This window comes from Chelonoidis abingdonii, chromosome 7 (genome assembly GCF_003597395.2).
Source record: "Chelonoidis abingdonii isolate Lonesome George chromosome 7, CheloAbing_2.0, whole genome shotgun sequence".
NCBI classification, from domain to species: domain Eukaryota; kingdom Metazoa; phylum Chordata; order Testudines; family Testudinidae; genus Chelonoidis; species Chelonoidis abingdonii.
The window spans coordinates 62395612-62412345 of NC_133775.1; the positions used below are offsets into that span (position 1 = coordinate 62395612).

Genomic DNA, 16734 nt, shown 5'->3' on the forward strand with positions numbered 1-16734 from the left:
TCAGGACTGAAAGGACTAGTTCTTTTAAGTCAAAGGATGCCACTTGTGTGTGTTGGGAGAAGGTATCAACACACACCTCAGTCTGTCTTTTCCCACTGTGGACAGAGTTTCTTTTCTTAGGAAGGGGGAACACGTGCTGCAGTTCTAATTAGGATATTGTACCTTTGAGACTAAAGTGCCTTCACAAACTCAGAGAAGTGAACAAGGGACCAGGAACTAGCGTTCAGTTTCAGGGTGGAGCAACAGATACCATGGCACTGGGGGTAGCCATATTTAGCTCATCCTATTCTCAGAATAGAGCTCCTTATACAGAAGGACAAGTGTATGCAGAGTCTATAGTGCCAAGTCTTTGCTGTCACCCCAACATATAGGGCACAGCCACCAACCTCCCTTCAGTGGTACAGGAAACCTTATTCACACACCACCACCCTGGACTCGCAGGGCAACCTTCCACTGAAGAGGCTAGGCGGTTAGCACTGGAGACCCCAAGTCTCAACTGGTGCTCATCCTTTGTCAGTCTAAAGACTCACCTCCTGTGTAATAGCCATAGGCATAGAGGACTCTCCCAATGATCCAGGTGATGCCAAGCCCAACAGCGACGCGCTAGAGAAAAGCAGGAAAGGTTAAGAATTTTGGAGCTGAGGAAAACTTACTATGCTCCTTTGGCTGCACAAACGGGTACTCTGCTTTATAAACATTGGCTATCAACATGGTAAGGAGTCAGTGTAGAGAAGGAATCTGTGTCTCTAATAATTCCCTCTTGTTAAGCTGTGGAGTCCTCGCCCAGTCAGCAGCACCAGAAATCAGTGTTCCAGAGGAGCACAGCGTGGCAATGCCATGAAATATAGCATGTGGTGTGTATCAGTGTCACATTACTACCCCACCCCCTTTCCCTCCCGCAAGGAGTACAGAGAGACACAGATGTCTCATTATATCATAAAATTGATCCTGGTGTCATGAGTCTGTGGCATGTTCCCTCCTTTCCATCCACCTTCCCAGTGACCAGCCAGGCCTATGGCCACTCATATAGCGTAGCCCTAATTTACCAGGTCCGGGTTAACCAAACTCTTATATCCACCAACTGTTTTCTTCACTGTGCTCCAGATCTTTCCCCTCATTCAGTGTCCTAAGCACAGTGGAGAGAGCACTACCTGGTGCGGATTTGACAGCATTAAAGGGACTATGGTAATTAGAAATGGCTAGTCCCTACAGCCACAAGTTGTTCTCTGCTCCAGGTATGTTGAACAAAACCAACCAGTTTTCATAAACTTCTGGAGTGGACCAGAGATAGGAACCCAGCAGAATTATCCCTGGCTCGTATATTGCAAGTAATCTCAGCAAATACAGACACATAAGAATGGCACTTCCCCATTTGAAGACACTGCAATTTCCACTTAACAGCCTAGTTCCTGCTTCTCAGGCTGTGGTTCCAGTTTGCCAGACTCAGACCTCAGTTGAACCTGCCAGTGCTGCTGCCTCCAGTCCCTCTGCACCAGTGCTTCGCAAAGGACAGCTACTGGTTTTTGCAAAAAGTTTCAAATCTTGGCAAGTTTTTCATGAAAGTCGTCTGGATTTTGGAAGACAAACTCAAATCTGAATTTCATTCCTTGTCCCCAGCCCTTTTTGCCAGCAGCAGTTAGAAAAAACATTTTTGGTTTCTCAATGGAAAATTTTCCATGGAGATTTTTCATTTTGATAAATGCTTTAAAAAAATCTTGTTTTTGACAGAACAGTTTTGACCAGTGATCTTGCACAAGCTGCAGCCCATCATGAAGGCTGGAGGGTCCTGAGGCTCACCAGGGGTTACAGTGCACCCAAGTGAGCTGGAGGCAGCAGCAGCTCCAGATGGCCCAGCACAGGTACATGGTTCAAGTTGGGAGGCAGAAGCCTCATGCATGAGGTGCTACACAGATCAGGAACCTGTCTTACAGAACAATGTCTCTCAGCTGTGCAAGGTGATTGATGGCTCCCACCAGCACCTCCTGAGCAAGTACAATGCACAATGGGCTAGAGTGGAGCCTGCTGAAGATTGATCAGGCAGACTTTGCCTCCTCAGGAGATTTTTGCACATTCTCCTGCATCCAACATGAAGGAAGGGGAGAGTAAGAACAGTCTCTAATCTAATCATTTCAAACCTGGCCAGGGACATGACTCACCGGGTGGTAGACTCCGCCCACAGCTAGGAAGAACAGAAAGGAGGGATAAACTTCCAGTCTGAAAATAGAAGACAGATTTGGACTTGTGACTAAACTCTAAGAGGTTTTTTGTTTTGGTTGTTTTTAAAAAGATCTTTGTGGAAATCTAGACTATCAATCCCTGCCCATTCCATCTTCCCCCACACTTCTTAGAATTGGGCAACATATTTTAGGGAACACCCTCAGCCTGTATAGAGACCTACAGAAAGGGACTGGACTACTCAGAAGAGGCCTCCAAGCCCAGCTTTTAGCTGCCTCTGCAAGAATGCTGTGACAACTACAGTGGTGTCTATACACAGTGTGTGCAGTAATGGATGCACAAACCCTTGGGAATCCTTAAGATCCCAGAGCCACTGCCCAGGATAAGCAACACATTTGCTTACAAGACCTGTAGTTCCCTTTAAAGTCATTGCCAAATGCTAAGCCACTGTTTACTAGCTGGGGAATGGGAATACACCAGCCATGCTCGGTTTGAGAGCCATGTCTCTCTGGGCTGGTGACCAACAGGCCATTAATTCTCTGGGAGAGTCAGGCATTCATCAGGCAGTTGAGCAAATGAGACCATCAAGAGGCAAGGTACAACATACCCCACTAGAAACACAGAGCTTAGGATCTGTCCACAAGAGCAAACTGCCAGGGCTGTGATATAACACGGTAGTCCCCACCCAAGTGGGGCCAGACTGTGACTGGAAATGAACCCCTGGATGAGGGCCTGTCTCATCTACTGAGCATTATGCTGCAGTAGAGCCTTACATTTTCTCAAAGCCCAATCCAGACAGTCACAGACAAAGCGTTTAGCAGCAGCAAATGCTACACTCCAGGCACTCAGTGCTTAATAACTTAAATCTTCAAACCAGCCCTCAGGACTGTCCGATACTCACGTGTTCTGGTGTGCACGCTGGATGCAGTTGAAGAGATGCCCATGTTCAGGGTCTGTGCTATACATGGTTGGATACTGTTAAAGACAACATAGTGTTAGCAAACACATGGAGCTCTGCGGCCTCTAACAAGGACGTAACTTACCGCTTCCTGCAGGGGCTGGTATTTCCTAGAGCACTCACCCTGGGCGAGCTGAATCTCTGCTTGTTTGGCAAAACCACCTGACTGCCACTGAACGATGGGCTCCCCATAAACAACACATCACAGCCGGCCTTTTATGTTCTGATCCAAATCCCCCTGAACACCCCATTCTATGTGCTCATGTGTAGGGAAAGAGCAGCAGTGGTGCACATAAAACCCTGCAGCCAGATGCTGCTGCAGCCTCATACACATCCACTGACTGGCCCTCTTCTTGGGGATATTTGAGGGCTATACCAAACAGTTCCACCCCTTCTCAAGTTTCTAGAATCACACCCTGGAGGAAGTGCCCAAAGTGCCAAAGCTGCTTCCAAGCACAGTAGGCTCCACATGCCAATGTCCTGACTCACAGCGGCAGCCGTTAATAGTTCCCAGGGTGGATTCCAAGATGAAGTTTAGTTTGCAAAAGGTCCTGTTTGCTATTGTTCCTCTTAAATGTCTCCTTTACATTTTATAGGCCCTCCTCACCTCTATTTTTAAATGCTCCTCTAATATCTCACTTTCTCCTGTCTCAAATCCAAACTGGGTTTTTCCCAAAAGCAAGACCTACCCACCTAGTAGCAGGGAAAAGCATAAGTAGATAGGGCAGGGACTATATAGTTATTTGCTTGTCGCCAGGGCCGCCCAGAGGATTCAGGGGGCCTGGGACAAAGTGGGGGAGCAGACATAAAAAAAGACACCACCCCTGCGGCTCTTGTACTAACCGGGCAGCGCTACGGGTCTTTGTTGGCGGCGGGTCCTTCACTCGCTTCATATCTTCAGCAGCACTGAAGGACCCGCCGCTGAAGAGCCGCCGAAGAGCTGGAGCGAGTGAAGGGCCCGCCGCCGGGTGAGTAAAAATTAAAAAGACGCCTGTAGCTAGCAAAGGGGGGTGAGTAAAAATTAAAAAGACGCCTGTAGCTAGCAAAGGGATTCTCAGCCAGGGCTTGTGAGGCCCCTGTGGGGCCCGGGGCAAATTGCCCCACTTGCGCGCGCACGCACACACGCGCACACACACACCCCGAGTGGCCCTGCTTGTCGCAGGTCTCTTAAGTTTCTCTGTTTCAGACACCCTTCAACAGCCCCCACTCAGTCCCAAGCAGCCGGTGTGCCACATTGCTAGCTCCACAGATCTAGCTCTGGAAATCGGCACAGAAACACCAGTTCCCCACCCACCCACATTCATGGAGGCATATTGCCAGGCTAACGGGTGGAGAAAACCTGTGTTTATGTGCAATGTTCTAAGTTTTGGAGTACTGGAAAGTCTTGGGTTCTGCAGCTGCCTAAGTTGCGGGGTGGGGGTGAATAGAGCTAGAAAGTGCTGCAGCAGGGAGGCGGCAGCCTGTGCCTGAGGACAGAGGTTTGAATATATCAGCAGACCCAGTCCCATCCTGTCTCCCCCAGCCTGAACTCTCAGCCCGTTGTTGCCAGGTCCTACACCTTGCCTCTCCTGGGGAAAGAAATGAGGGTGCCTAGCAGCAGCAGGAGACCTGGCACAGTGACCAAGAGGGGGAAAACCTTCAAATGCATCTATGTGGATACTGGAAGAAGACTGCTGAAACTGGGAGACAGAAGCAGAGACTGGGGCTGAGTCAATAGCTCTCTTCCACTGATTTCAAATCTTAAGGGTAAGAATACCCACTGTGAGGGTTATTGCAAGCACCCCCCTAGGAGAATCATACAAAGCTTAAGAGAATAGCTAACACTGTGGGGGCAAGCTAGCTAGGGCTCTGGCCCAGGCAATAATGGGGAATCACTGCACAGTTCTGAACTATTTCACCTCACTATTTTCTCCCATTTAGGACTGGCCTACACTAGAAAATTATATCGACCCAACTACATTACTCAAGTGTTTGAAAAATCCACACCCCTGAGCGACGTAGTAAAGATGACCTATGTCCCTGTGTAGACAGTGCTAGGCCAATGGAAGAATTCTTCTGTTGACCTAGCTGCCACCTCTCAGGGAGGTGGAATACCTGTGCTGATGGGAGAACCCTTCTCATTGGCATAAGTAGTGTCTACTTGGATGGATGGAAAGAGATCACTTGATCATTGCCTGTTAGGTCCACTTCCTCTGGGGCACCGGCAGACAGGATACTGGGCTAGATGGACCTTTGGTCTGACCCGGTACAGCCGTTCTTATGTACACTGAAGCGCTGCAGCTGCACTGCTATAGTGTTTCAAGTGTAGACAACCCAAAGAGTCAGTGATAATGTGACTGCTGCTATCTTGGCCAACTTCCCAGAGACTGAACCAGGGACTCCACAGCTATAAGCATGAGACTCTACAGCAGGAGTAGGCAACCTATGGCACGGGTGCCGAAGGCGGCACATGAGCTGATTTTCAGTGGCACTCACACTGCCCGGGTCCTGGCCACCGGTCCGAGAGGCTCTGCATTTTAATTTAATTTTAAATTAAGCTTCTTGAACGTTTTTAAAACCTTATTTACTTTACATACAACAATAGTTTAGTTATATATTATAGACTTATAGAAAGAGACCATCTAAAAACATTAAAATGTATTACCAGCACGCAAAACCTTAAATTAGAGTGAATAAATGAAGACTCGGCACAGCACTTCTGAAAGGTTGCCAACCCCTGCCCTACAGCTTGAGGTGAAGAACCAGGCTCTCCAACTAAGAACTGTAACAGACCCATCAGACAGGGATGTATATGTAATACACATACAGTGACTAGTTGGTTACAACGTTTGCTGAGTGGACCACCACCATGGATATGCTCCTCTGCAGAGAGCTCCTAGGACATGGTGAGGCACAAGGCTAAGAGCCAAACACTGGAGAAGTGTAGTATTATCATGATATCCCCTAGTGCGATGTTCCTTATGTACTAGGATCTAGACAAGGCCAGATTCCCGTTCACCAAATTACTCACACAGAATGGGGACTAGTCCACGAAAGTCTTGGGTTTCCCCTAATTGCCACTGCATCTGCCATACTAAGCCAGCTCATGAGATGCCTGGGCCTCTTTCCTTCAAGACAGCTAGTGGAGGCGTTCTTGGTGCCTCAAGGGCAAGACTAGCCACACGACACACTTACCTCCACCTTGTACTTCTTGCGTGCCTTCGCCACATTCACAGCAAGGTGCGTTATCATGATAAATCCGGCAACACCAGTCAGGACCACATAGCCGTATTCCTTGGAGAGAACCACCATCTTGACACTGTTGAGAGAGGAGTGTTTGATTACAATCTCAGGACAGGACTGAGAATCCACAAGAGACTATTAACCCCCAATGGTATGAAAAGTCTGGATTTACTGAACACGGACCAACGTCCTTCCAGCATGGGGACCTGGCTGCCTGAGGGAAGTGACAAATCATGGAGCTTTCAACTCTAGGCTGCTTGTTGAAATCCAGCCCAAGGAGTTAAGTACTATGTGAAATGAGTCAGGGTCTCTACGTCCAGTTCGTATTAGGCAAGTATGTACAGCATAACCCTCACCATCATAACTGTCTCCTGACTGGCACTTTCAGTAGAGGGGCCACAGATGGATTGGGCCCTGGAGTCAGAGTGCCCCGTAAGTGGTTCTTTAGATCAAGATGAGGCAACCTTGGGTGGTGCATGCAAGGAGACAATGGGTTGAAGCTTGCCCCAGTACCTGTACCTGGTCTGTGACTGTGGTCTGGTATACACTTCAGTTATATCAGCAGAATCTTTCCACTGAAAAAGTTATATTAGTAAAAGACCTAGTGTGGATTCAGTTATACTGGTATAAAGGTGACATACTGGTATCATGACCTCCCTTCCCATACAGGAATAGCTATACTGCTATAACTGCATCCACACGGAGGGTCGTTGTTCTGCTTTAACTGTACTGCTATAATTAGAGCAGTACAACTTTTAGGGTAGACAAGACCAGTGATGGGACAGCTCTCTCTTGAGGGGTCTAGCTGACACATTTTCAACAGCACTAAATTCACTTGATTGTTTAGAATAACTCTTAATAGCAAGTATGTAAATTCTACTGTTGCAGCTGTCCCAAATTCTAGATTAGGGCCCTTGTCCTCCTCCCACTGAAGTCAATATCAGGATGACTATTGACTTACATGAATGGTGTCACACCAGAAGACAACAGATACTGGTGACCTGAGTGGGGAGATGTTACAGGAGGTTTAACCCTAGACAAAGCACTGCAGACGGTCTTCCAGAAGCCGTTTTATCTCAACACTAGCTGTGGCCAAATGGTCACTGACACTGCACACAGCGTGGGGGCTAGTGGGAGGCAGATCAAAGTTGACAAATGTACCCATGTGAGTGAAAAGGGGAAACCGTACTTCAGCCCAGCTAGCCATTGGCAAACTGAGTAATGTTCTTCCTCCCAGCAGCTAGAGAACAGTGCGAGGGAGCGGGCTCAGATTAACAAGCACACAGCAGGCCTCCAGAAGCATCTAGTCTCTGGTATTTACCAATAGTTGCACATGCAGCTCCACTGGCTAACAGGAGAAGACCTTGCAGAGGTGTTATACACAAACCAAGTCTCCTCATATACAACCCCTAGCCCTGAAAATGAGCTTTCCCAGTTCAGTTGCCTCTCTCCACCACTGGGACACGGTTCTCTCCATTTAGAGGGTCAAGTCAAACCTAACTGATCCTTTCCATCTGGTGATTCCACTGTGCACTGAGCCCTGCTACCCTTCACTGCCAGAGAACCAGAGCAATCCTGAAAGAACATGTTACCTTAGGGAACTGGCACCTGCAGCCTACCATGGCTACACTGCAGCCTACCATGGCCAGCACTCCTGAGCAATGGAACGGAAATTCATAAGGGAGCAGGTTTAGTTTCACACTTACAAGGATAATTATAAACAGCATGGAAAGGAATGAGGTTATCAAGGACAATGGCTTAGACTTTGCACATGAAATCTTGCAGGTAGTTATTTTAAGCATTCATGAGAACATTGCAAATTAAAGCAGATTTAAGGCTGTGAGCACGAGCAGTACCCCTTGTTAGAACGGTTACTACACTTCATTTAGACTATTGTAAATGATCAGCATTTCACAAACACAACAGGTCAGCAAACTGAGGGTCTTTTTTTATTATAAGCTGAATGCAGAACACCAACTGCCAGTGGTGATCAGAAGCAGCAGACAGCTACTACTACAGAACACGACAGCACCATTACACAAAGGCTTTCACCCACGGAAGCGGACACCCACGCTCCACCAAGGCTGCTTAGCCCACAAGTAAGATTTGAGGCCTTATGATTAGTATTGAAAAGACTTGCACTGCATAAGACCAGCCTGTCTGAATGACTACCTGTCCCAGAGGCTGCAAGGCTGGAGCTGTGAAGTATAGGCAGAGCACTTCTGAAACGCCCTCTCCTTCTACAGGCACCAGGGCCATACTGCATGTAGCACTCTTAGGATTTGTCTACACTACCACACAGGGTCAATCTAAGATACACAACTTCAGCTTTGTGAATGGTGTAGCGGAAGTCAACATACTTAGATCTACTTACCCTGGCATCCTCACTGTGGTAAGTCGACAGCTGACACTCTCCCGCTTGACGTCGACTCCGCTTGCACTCCTTGTTCTGGTGGAGTACCGGAGTTGACGGGAGAGCACTCAGCGGTCAATTTATCGCATCTATACTAGATGTGATAATCAACCCCCATTGGATCAATTGCTGCCTGTTGATCTGGCAGGTAGTGTAGACAAGGCCTTAGAAGAGACTCAAGAGGTTTCACTTGTGTTAATTGAGGGGTGCTTTATTGGCTGTGTTGGAGGAGCCCTGCCCCCATTTTTGTACCAGCTTTGGCTCAGTGAAACACCCAAATAAGTTACTAGCCAAGAATACTGTTTAAAGGGGAGTCAGCTCTCGAACTTGCTAGGATCATCTGGGTATCTTTCACCTTATCAGTTCCCTGCTATTGCAAGGGTGTTGGGCACAGGCAATGCCTCAGTTTCTCCTATTCTCTGCTCATTTCACACAACAGTTTAGTCTCTTGATGGACTAAAGTGCTTTGGTTTCACTATTGTCATTGTGCTCAATACAGGGGTATTGGGATCTAGTTTAAGGCCTCTGATATTCAGGTCAGACTAAATGATTTAATGGCCCCTTCTATGAAACGATGAACCCACCACCTTGGGGCAGCATCCCTTCATGTTTCTGTAAAGTCAAAATTACCATATCACTTTCAGCTCTGTACTAAGACTCATTCATACAGGGCCCTTCACTAGAAAAGGGTCAGAGTCCAACAATCAAATGCAGCACCCCGACTAAAGAACTTTTAAAACTTATATTGGAAGATTAAAGCCCACTCAGCTTTCCAAATAGCTAACTAGATCATAGGGCCTCATGAAGCCAAATGACTCCCACTGAAGTCAGTGGGGCCATGTCTACTCTAGGGAATTTTACAGAAGAATTCCTGCTTGTTCCAACACTGATTCAGCTGAACTGTTGCTAAGAACTATCATAAGCCCTACTGTAGACAAGACTGCGCTGTTTTTACCAGTGTCAAACCTGCTGAATGGGTAAAAATGGGTCTGGCTGCAGGGGCCTTGTGTTTACACTATCACCTCTTATCTGAGCTGGTAGGATATATATTTTGTAAGGCTCCTCCTAAACAATGCTTCTGAATCTTTCCATTTACTTTAGTGGAAGTTGGTCGGGGACCCATAGTTGGTCATTTGTATGTTCCCACTTGCAAGTATTCAGACTAGAGACTAACAACATTATAAGTCAATAATATACTTTAAAATCATACCAGGAGTGCACAAAGATTTTTTTAAGTTAGAATGGTATGGTCCAGGTAATCAGGTTTTATTAAAAAAACATGTACAACAGCATTCTGCACTGATTATCTCCAAACACGGATTGGAAACATAGAACAAAAATCACAGAAATTGCTAGGAATAAAGGCATAATGTCTCCACATTAGGATTATTAGGCAGACACTGATGCAAACAGTCACCAATAGAGCAGTCTGGAACATCTGTAAACTGGGTGCAATCAAACAACATGCATTTTTATAGCCAAGTGCAAAGGCAGACATTTAAAAACAAAGAACGTAGGTAACACTTACAAAAAAGCACTGACTCTGAAAAGGACGTGGGGATCATTGTAGCTACCAAACTGAGTATGAGTTCTCAGAGCAGTAGGGTGGCTAAGAAGGGTTATACCGATACCTGCATGTATAAACAAGAGGATATACTGAATAGGATCAGAAGGGTGATATTATATCTGTATGGCCTTGGCTACACTGGCACTTTACAGCGCTGCAACTTTCTCACACAGGGGTGTGAAAAAACACACCCATGAGCGCAGCAAGTTACAGCGCTGCAAAGCGCCACTGTAAACAGTGCCCCAGCGCTGCAAGCTAATCCCCACGGGGAGGTGGAGTACGTGCAGCGCTGGGAGAGCTCTCTCCCAGCGCTGGCGCTGCGACCACACTCGCACTTCAAAGCACTGCCATGGGAGCGCTCCTGCAGCAGCGCTGTACAGCTGCAAGTGTAGCCATACCCTATAAGACACTGGTGAGAACATTACTGGAATACTTTGTCCAGTTCTGGTCTCCACATTTTAAAAAAAATGTTGGAAACTTGGAGACAATGCAGAGAAGAGCTACAAAAATGATTCTAGCTCTGGAGAACACAGATCGATTTAGCTCATCAAAGAGAAGGTTAAAAAGTAACTTGATCTTGGTCTGTAAACCCCTGCACAGGAAGAAATGAGATACTAGAGAGCTCTTTACTCTAGCAGGCAAAGGCCCAGTGAGTTCCAATGACTGGAAGTTGAAGTTAGATGTACATTCAAATTGGAAATGAGATGCAACATTTTAAATGGTGAGGGTGTAGTAGAATGGTCATCAAGGGATTAACTAGGTTACTCAAAATATTATGGGTTGGAGCCATGCTCCACCCTTCCCTTACTTCCTTATTTAGTGTGCCCCCTTCCTGTTTGCATGTAGTTGAATACAGCAGTACTTTTCAAGCCTGAAATACTGTAAGTAAAATGTGTTTCTTGTGCACTGAGCAATTCCTTTACAGAAGAAGGTAATTAACTAGTGGAACAACTTACCCAGAGAAAGGGTATATTATTGCTCATCACTTTGAATCTTTAGGTCAAGACCAGATGTCCAAGAACATCTAGAGAAATCCATAAGTTATTGGTCTCAGTAACATTCTCTTATGTGGTAGGAAAGAATAATTCACTGCAGGAATGACTAGGTGAAAATTCTAGGACCTGTGTTATGCAGAAGGCCAGGCTAGATGATAACTGTAGTGCCTTCTGGCCTGGATCTGTGAATCTATAATTTTGCAATATTAAAAACACATGGTCAGTTTTATTTCATAACAAAATCAAAACACATATGAAGAAGATGAGATCAAAGGTAACTAACTTTAAAAACTGCATACGGTAATTTAAGAGTATCATCAAATGAAAAACAGTAAGGAAACGAAAACATGCTTCCAAACTTCAAAGACAGTAGAAAAAAATTAACGAGAAAGTTACTTGTAAGCGTGTCACTGAGTATGTTACAGGCCCATTGCTCACTAAACCCATGTTAACCAGATAAATAGTCGAAAGGAATGACTAAGCAAGGAGTAAAAAAGTGTTCTAAGGAAGGGTCTGCAGACAACATCTGAAGACAAGTATGGGAACACTGATAGCAACATAGAGACACTTTCACCTGATGCATGGAGTCTTACCTCTGCTTCACAGTGGCATAAGTCCATAAGTCACAAGCGAGTCTTAATGACCTTGGCATTGTAACACTGCTATAGATGTTGCAAGTCTGGCTTTCATAATGACTCAGCATTGCTGGAACAATTCTGCTAACTGAGCCGGGACTGAAGGAAACTATGATAGGTTACCTCTGTGCAGAGTCAATCATCAGTCTAGCAGTAAGAGAATCATAGTTACAGTGCAGTGAGCCAACTGACAACTTTTACAACCACATGGCACAGAACTACTTGGGGTTGAGTTAGCTAGAATGATCATGTCAGTTGTAGCGAAGCAATTATAGGTTATATCAAAGTCGGTATTATAACAAACATCATATGCTTGTACAAGACTACAAGGAGGTCATTCCCAAGTACAGTAAAAGCAGGCAAAGGAATTCAACAAGACTCAACTTGTCTTATTTTTATGACCTGCAGATACACTGTATTTCAGCACCCTTTGACCGCAATCACACAGACTCTGCTAACAAACTGAATGACATGGGTCACGAGGCTGAATTCATTACCCCTGAATTGCAAGTACTTAGGGCTTATCTACACAAAGAAGTTCTTCCAGAATAAGGTAAAGTGTGAATTTAAAAGCAACAACTATTCTGGAATAGTCAGCATGGGGAGTTATCCCAGAAGAGCTATAGCAGAATAGTTATTCTAGAATAGCCATGGCCAATTTCCCCAACCAGACAAGACCTTAGAGACTTGAAACAACTTGAGCTCAAAGGATTGAAAAGGATGCAGACCACTACATATGCAGGATTGAAGAGGATGCAGACCAAGACTCAAAAGCTTGTAGCAGCTCAGTAGGCAACTAATAGTAATGAATAAAGAAATACACAATCTACATTGTAATTAGTAATATGTATTAGTTATCTAGACTGTAAACTCTTCGAGGCAGAGCCAGAAGTTTGTCTGCACCTTTCTCAGCAAAGTGCACAGTGCACTACTATTGGTTCTTTACAACCAGTTAAATATTTTGTCTTTCCCTAGGACCAACCCAGTAAAAATCTCACAGCACTTTACAAACATTAATGAATTCACATTAAACATTTCATTAGCTTGGAGATAAGATTATTCAAGAGCATTTCCTTTCAACACCCTCACTACAAACCAAGGGGATCACTAGTTAAGGCCACAAGTATTCAGAGCAAACTCAGTGCACGCGTATTACCATCTACACTTCATGTAAACCTCATAGACTGCTCTGAAGCTCACAGCCTATCTTCCAACACATGACCATCTACCATACCTGATTAACACTCACATGCACAGACTTCATTCCAAATGGGAAGGAAACATGCATTTGAGTGAGGCATTTTCCTTCCAGGTAATAACAATACATTAAAAATGTTTGGATTGAGAGATATTGGAGAAGCAGGCTGGGGGGGTAGTTGTCCAGGCTGAAAGATTTGATGCTTGGAGAACTAATGAAACAGTGAAATCACAAGTGCTGAGAGTAAGAGCTGAGTAATTGCAATAAGAAATCAAGATGGTTCAGAAGCCACTGGTTGGTTGGTTGGTTTTTGTTAGTCATTCAAGTTAAATAAGACAACATTTTTAATACATGAAGGCTTTGTAATAGCCAGCACCTCTACAGATTCTTTTAAGGTGTTAAGGTTCAATAAATGTCCTGGAACTACGCTCTAAAACCATGGTAGATCACACTCAACATTCCTGATATTTCTATGGTAAAACAAGCAGTACATTTTAGAAACAAAACCCAACATTCTTCAAGCCTTCTTTACATATCATAAGTAGCAAAAAAGAAGGGGAGGGGAGCACAAGCTCAATTTCTTAAGTGTCCATTGCAGGTCACCTTTAAGAAAGCTCCATGCATGCAGTTTTGGTCATCATTTAGGGTATGTCTATACTACAAAAAAAACACACAAAATCAAACACGGCAGCAAGTCTCAGAGCCCGCGTCAACTGACTGGGCTCACGTTACAGAGCTAAAAACAGCAATGTAGATATTCCCACTTGAGAAGGATGCTGGCCTCTGAAACCCGGTGTTGAGGGGAGGCTCTCAGAGCTCAGGCTTCCAGACTTCAGTCCAAGTGTGAACATCTACACTGTTATTTTTAGCCCCACAGCATGAGCCCAAGTCAGCTGACCCAGGCTCCCAGACTTGCTGCCATGGTTTTTTACTGTGTAGACATACCCTCAAGTTGAAGCCAATACAGACAGGGTACTCCTAAAAACATGCAGATCCTGACACAGCATAGCCTTCTAAGTCTAGCGACAGATACAGGAATTAGGGCTAGTCTACACTTGCAGCGCTTTAACGTGACTTGTGTGGTTGCAGCGCAGCACTGGGACAGAGCTCTGCCAGCGCTCTAAAAAAAACACCTCCACGAGGGGCACAGCTCCCAGTGCTGGGGTACTGTCTACACTGGAGTTTTACAGTGCTGAAACTTGCTGTGCTAAGGGGGGTGTTTTCTCACACCCCTGAGCAAGAAAGTTGAAGTGCTGTAAATTGCCAGTATAGACAAGTCCAAAAGCTTTAACAAAAAAACTTCAAAGAGAAACTACAGAACTACAATTCATTTGCAAATTTAACACCATTAATTTGGGCTTGAATAAGGACTGGGAGTGGCTGGTTCACTACAAAAGCAATTTCCCCTCTCTTGGTATTGACACCTCCTCATCAGTTATTGGGAGTGGACCACATCCACCCTGATTGAATTGGCCCTGTCAACACTGGTTCTCCACTTGTAAGGTAACTCCCTTCTCTTCATGTGTCAGTGTACAGTAACTCCTCACTTAAAGTTGTCCTGGTTAACGTTGTTTCATTGCTGATTAGGAAACACGCTCATTTAAAGTTGTGCAATGCTGCACCCATGTTTTTTGGCTGCCTGCTTTCTCCACAGCTGGCAGCCTCTCTATGCCCCCCCAGCACCTCCTGCCCACCAGCAGACCCTGCAGATCAGCACCTTCCCCATCCCTCCCGCAATGGGCTGGCTTGTGGTGTTTAGGAGGCAGGAGCGAGGACTCCACACGCAGGCTCCCCTCCCTCCTGAATACAGCAAACCAGCTGATTGCGTCAAGGGTGATGGCTTCGGGGAAGGGGTGGAGTGAATGGGCCAAGGGTTGAGCCCCCTGCCCCCAGTAAAGTCAGTGCCTGTGCTTTCTAGAACAGCAAGAGGAGCAACTGGACAATCCACCCTCTTTGGGGGAGGGATAGCTCAGTGGGGTTTGAGCATTGGCTTGCTAAACCCAGGGTTGTGAGTTCAATCCTCGAAGGGGCCATTTAAGGATCTGGGGCAAAAATCTGTCTGGGGATTGGTCCTGCTTTGAGCAGGGGGTTGGACTGGATGGCCTCCTGGGGTCCCTTCCAACCTTGATATTCTATGATTCTTCCACTCTCTGACTCCACCACCTCAACCAAGCTTCATACTCAGCAGTGATGACTGTCGTATTAAATTTTTTCTTTAAAATTGTTTTAAACTTTTACCTGCATTAAATTGCTTGTTTAAAATTGTTTAAAATCTATATAATGCCTTTTGTCTGGCAAAAAAAAAAATCCCTGGAACTAACCCCCCCCCACCCCTATTTACATTAATTCTTATGAGGAAATTGGATTCACTTAACATCGTTCCACTTAAAGTTGCATTTTTCAGGAATATAACTACAACGTTAAGTGAGGACTTACTGTACTTATGCCTGTATGTGTAATTTTCACTCCATGCATCTGAAGAAGTGGGTTTTTTACCCATGAAAGCTTATGCCCAAATAAATCTGTTAGCCTTTAAGGTGCCACCAGACTTCTCATTGTTTCTGTGGATACAGACTAACATGGCTACCCCTCTGATACTTGACACCATCCTAGCTGGGAAGCCTGAAAAGTTAGCTTTGTTTTGATTCTCAGGGATGGACGTTCTTATATATTTGAATACCCCACTTCTAGTGAGCAATGTTCTAGTTCATAGGAACAAGAAGTTGAATGAACTCAGTGTGTGCACAATGGCCACAACAAATCCAGTTCTCGGGGGTTTCTTGCAAGTAGTTCATGCAACAGAGATAGTGTGATTAACAGTCTTGCAGGCCTTTCTTCTTATGTTGTGTACAGTTCAGGGTAGGTTCAAATTTGAGCTAATCAGTTTTGACAGCATGTCTTTCACTTGCAATAGCTGTGCAATAACCAGTGCCTCAGATTAAAGCACAAGCAGGTCTGAAATGAAAAAGGTACTGTCTGCAGCAAGTGGGACAAAAGGAGACAAGAGAATGCAGCATTTGCACAGGAAAGTGACATCTCTCCCCCACCTTTGAGCAACCCCTTCTATTGTTTCTGTGGCCGCATTGGTATTGTGAAAGGAGATATAATGGAAACCCCAGTCAGTGATGAGATTTTAAAATACATCTTCTGGCTCCCTATTGGGTGTCCTCCCCCAGTTATGTGATGGTAGAGGACTGGCCCAGAAACTCAGGCCAGAGTCTAATCAGTAGAATATTGTGTGATCCACTGTGACGAAGAAAAGTGACCCCTAGATTGCTCTAGGGATGTGGAACAGGAATCTGACAAGGCACTGGTTTGTGTGAGCAGACGGCTTGAAGGTCAAACGGGAGGAAGTGGGCCTACAGAGGCAACATGGAAACAAGAACCTAGGTTGCAGCAGCCAGTGAGCCCAGCAGAGCTGTGGCAGGAGGACCCAGAGCAGACAAAGTTGAACAAGACCTAGAGTTGAACAAAGACTGTGAATGGCTTGCCAACTACAGAACCAGTTTCTCCTCCCTTGGTTTTCACACCTCAACTGCTAGAACAGGGCCTCATCCTCCCTGATTGAACT

The 16734-nt window shown here is 45.5% G+C and overlaps 1 protein-coding gene across 1 annotated transcript in view; it reads right to left on the reverse strand.

Moving 5' to 3' along the window:
- MGST3 (microsomal glutathione S-transferase 3) overlaps positions 1–6431 on the reverse strand; it is a 9350-nt gene extending 2919 nt beyond the window's left edge. The window contains exons 1-4 of the mRNA XM_032806193.2: positions 6308–6431; positions 3077–3150; positions 2157–2214; positions 531–603 (exon numbers count right to left, since the gene is read on the reverse strand). Coding sequence (XP_032662084.1) covers positions 531–603; positions 2157–2214; positions 3077–3150; positions 6308–6424 — 322 coding nt within the window. The 5' untranslated portion in view covers positions 6425–6431. The remainder of the gene's footprint in view (positions 1–530; positions 604–2156; positions 2215–3076; positions 3151–6307) is intronic.
- Positions 6432–16734: the final 10303 nt, after the last annotated feature.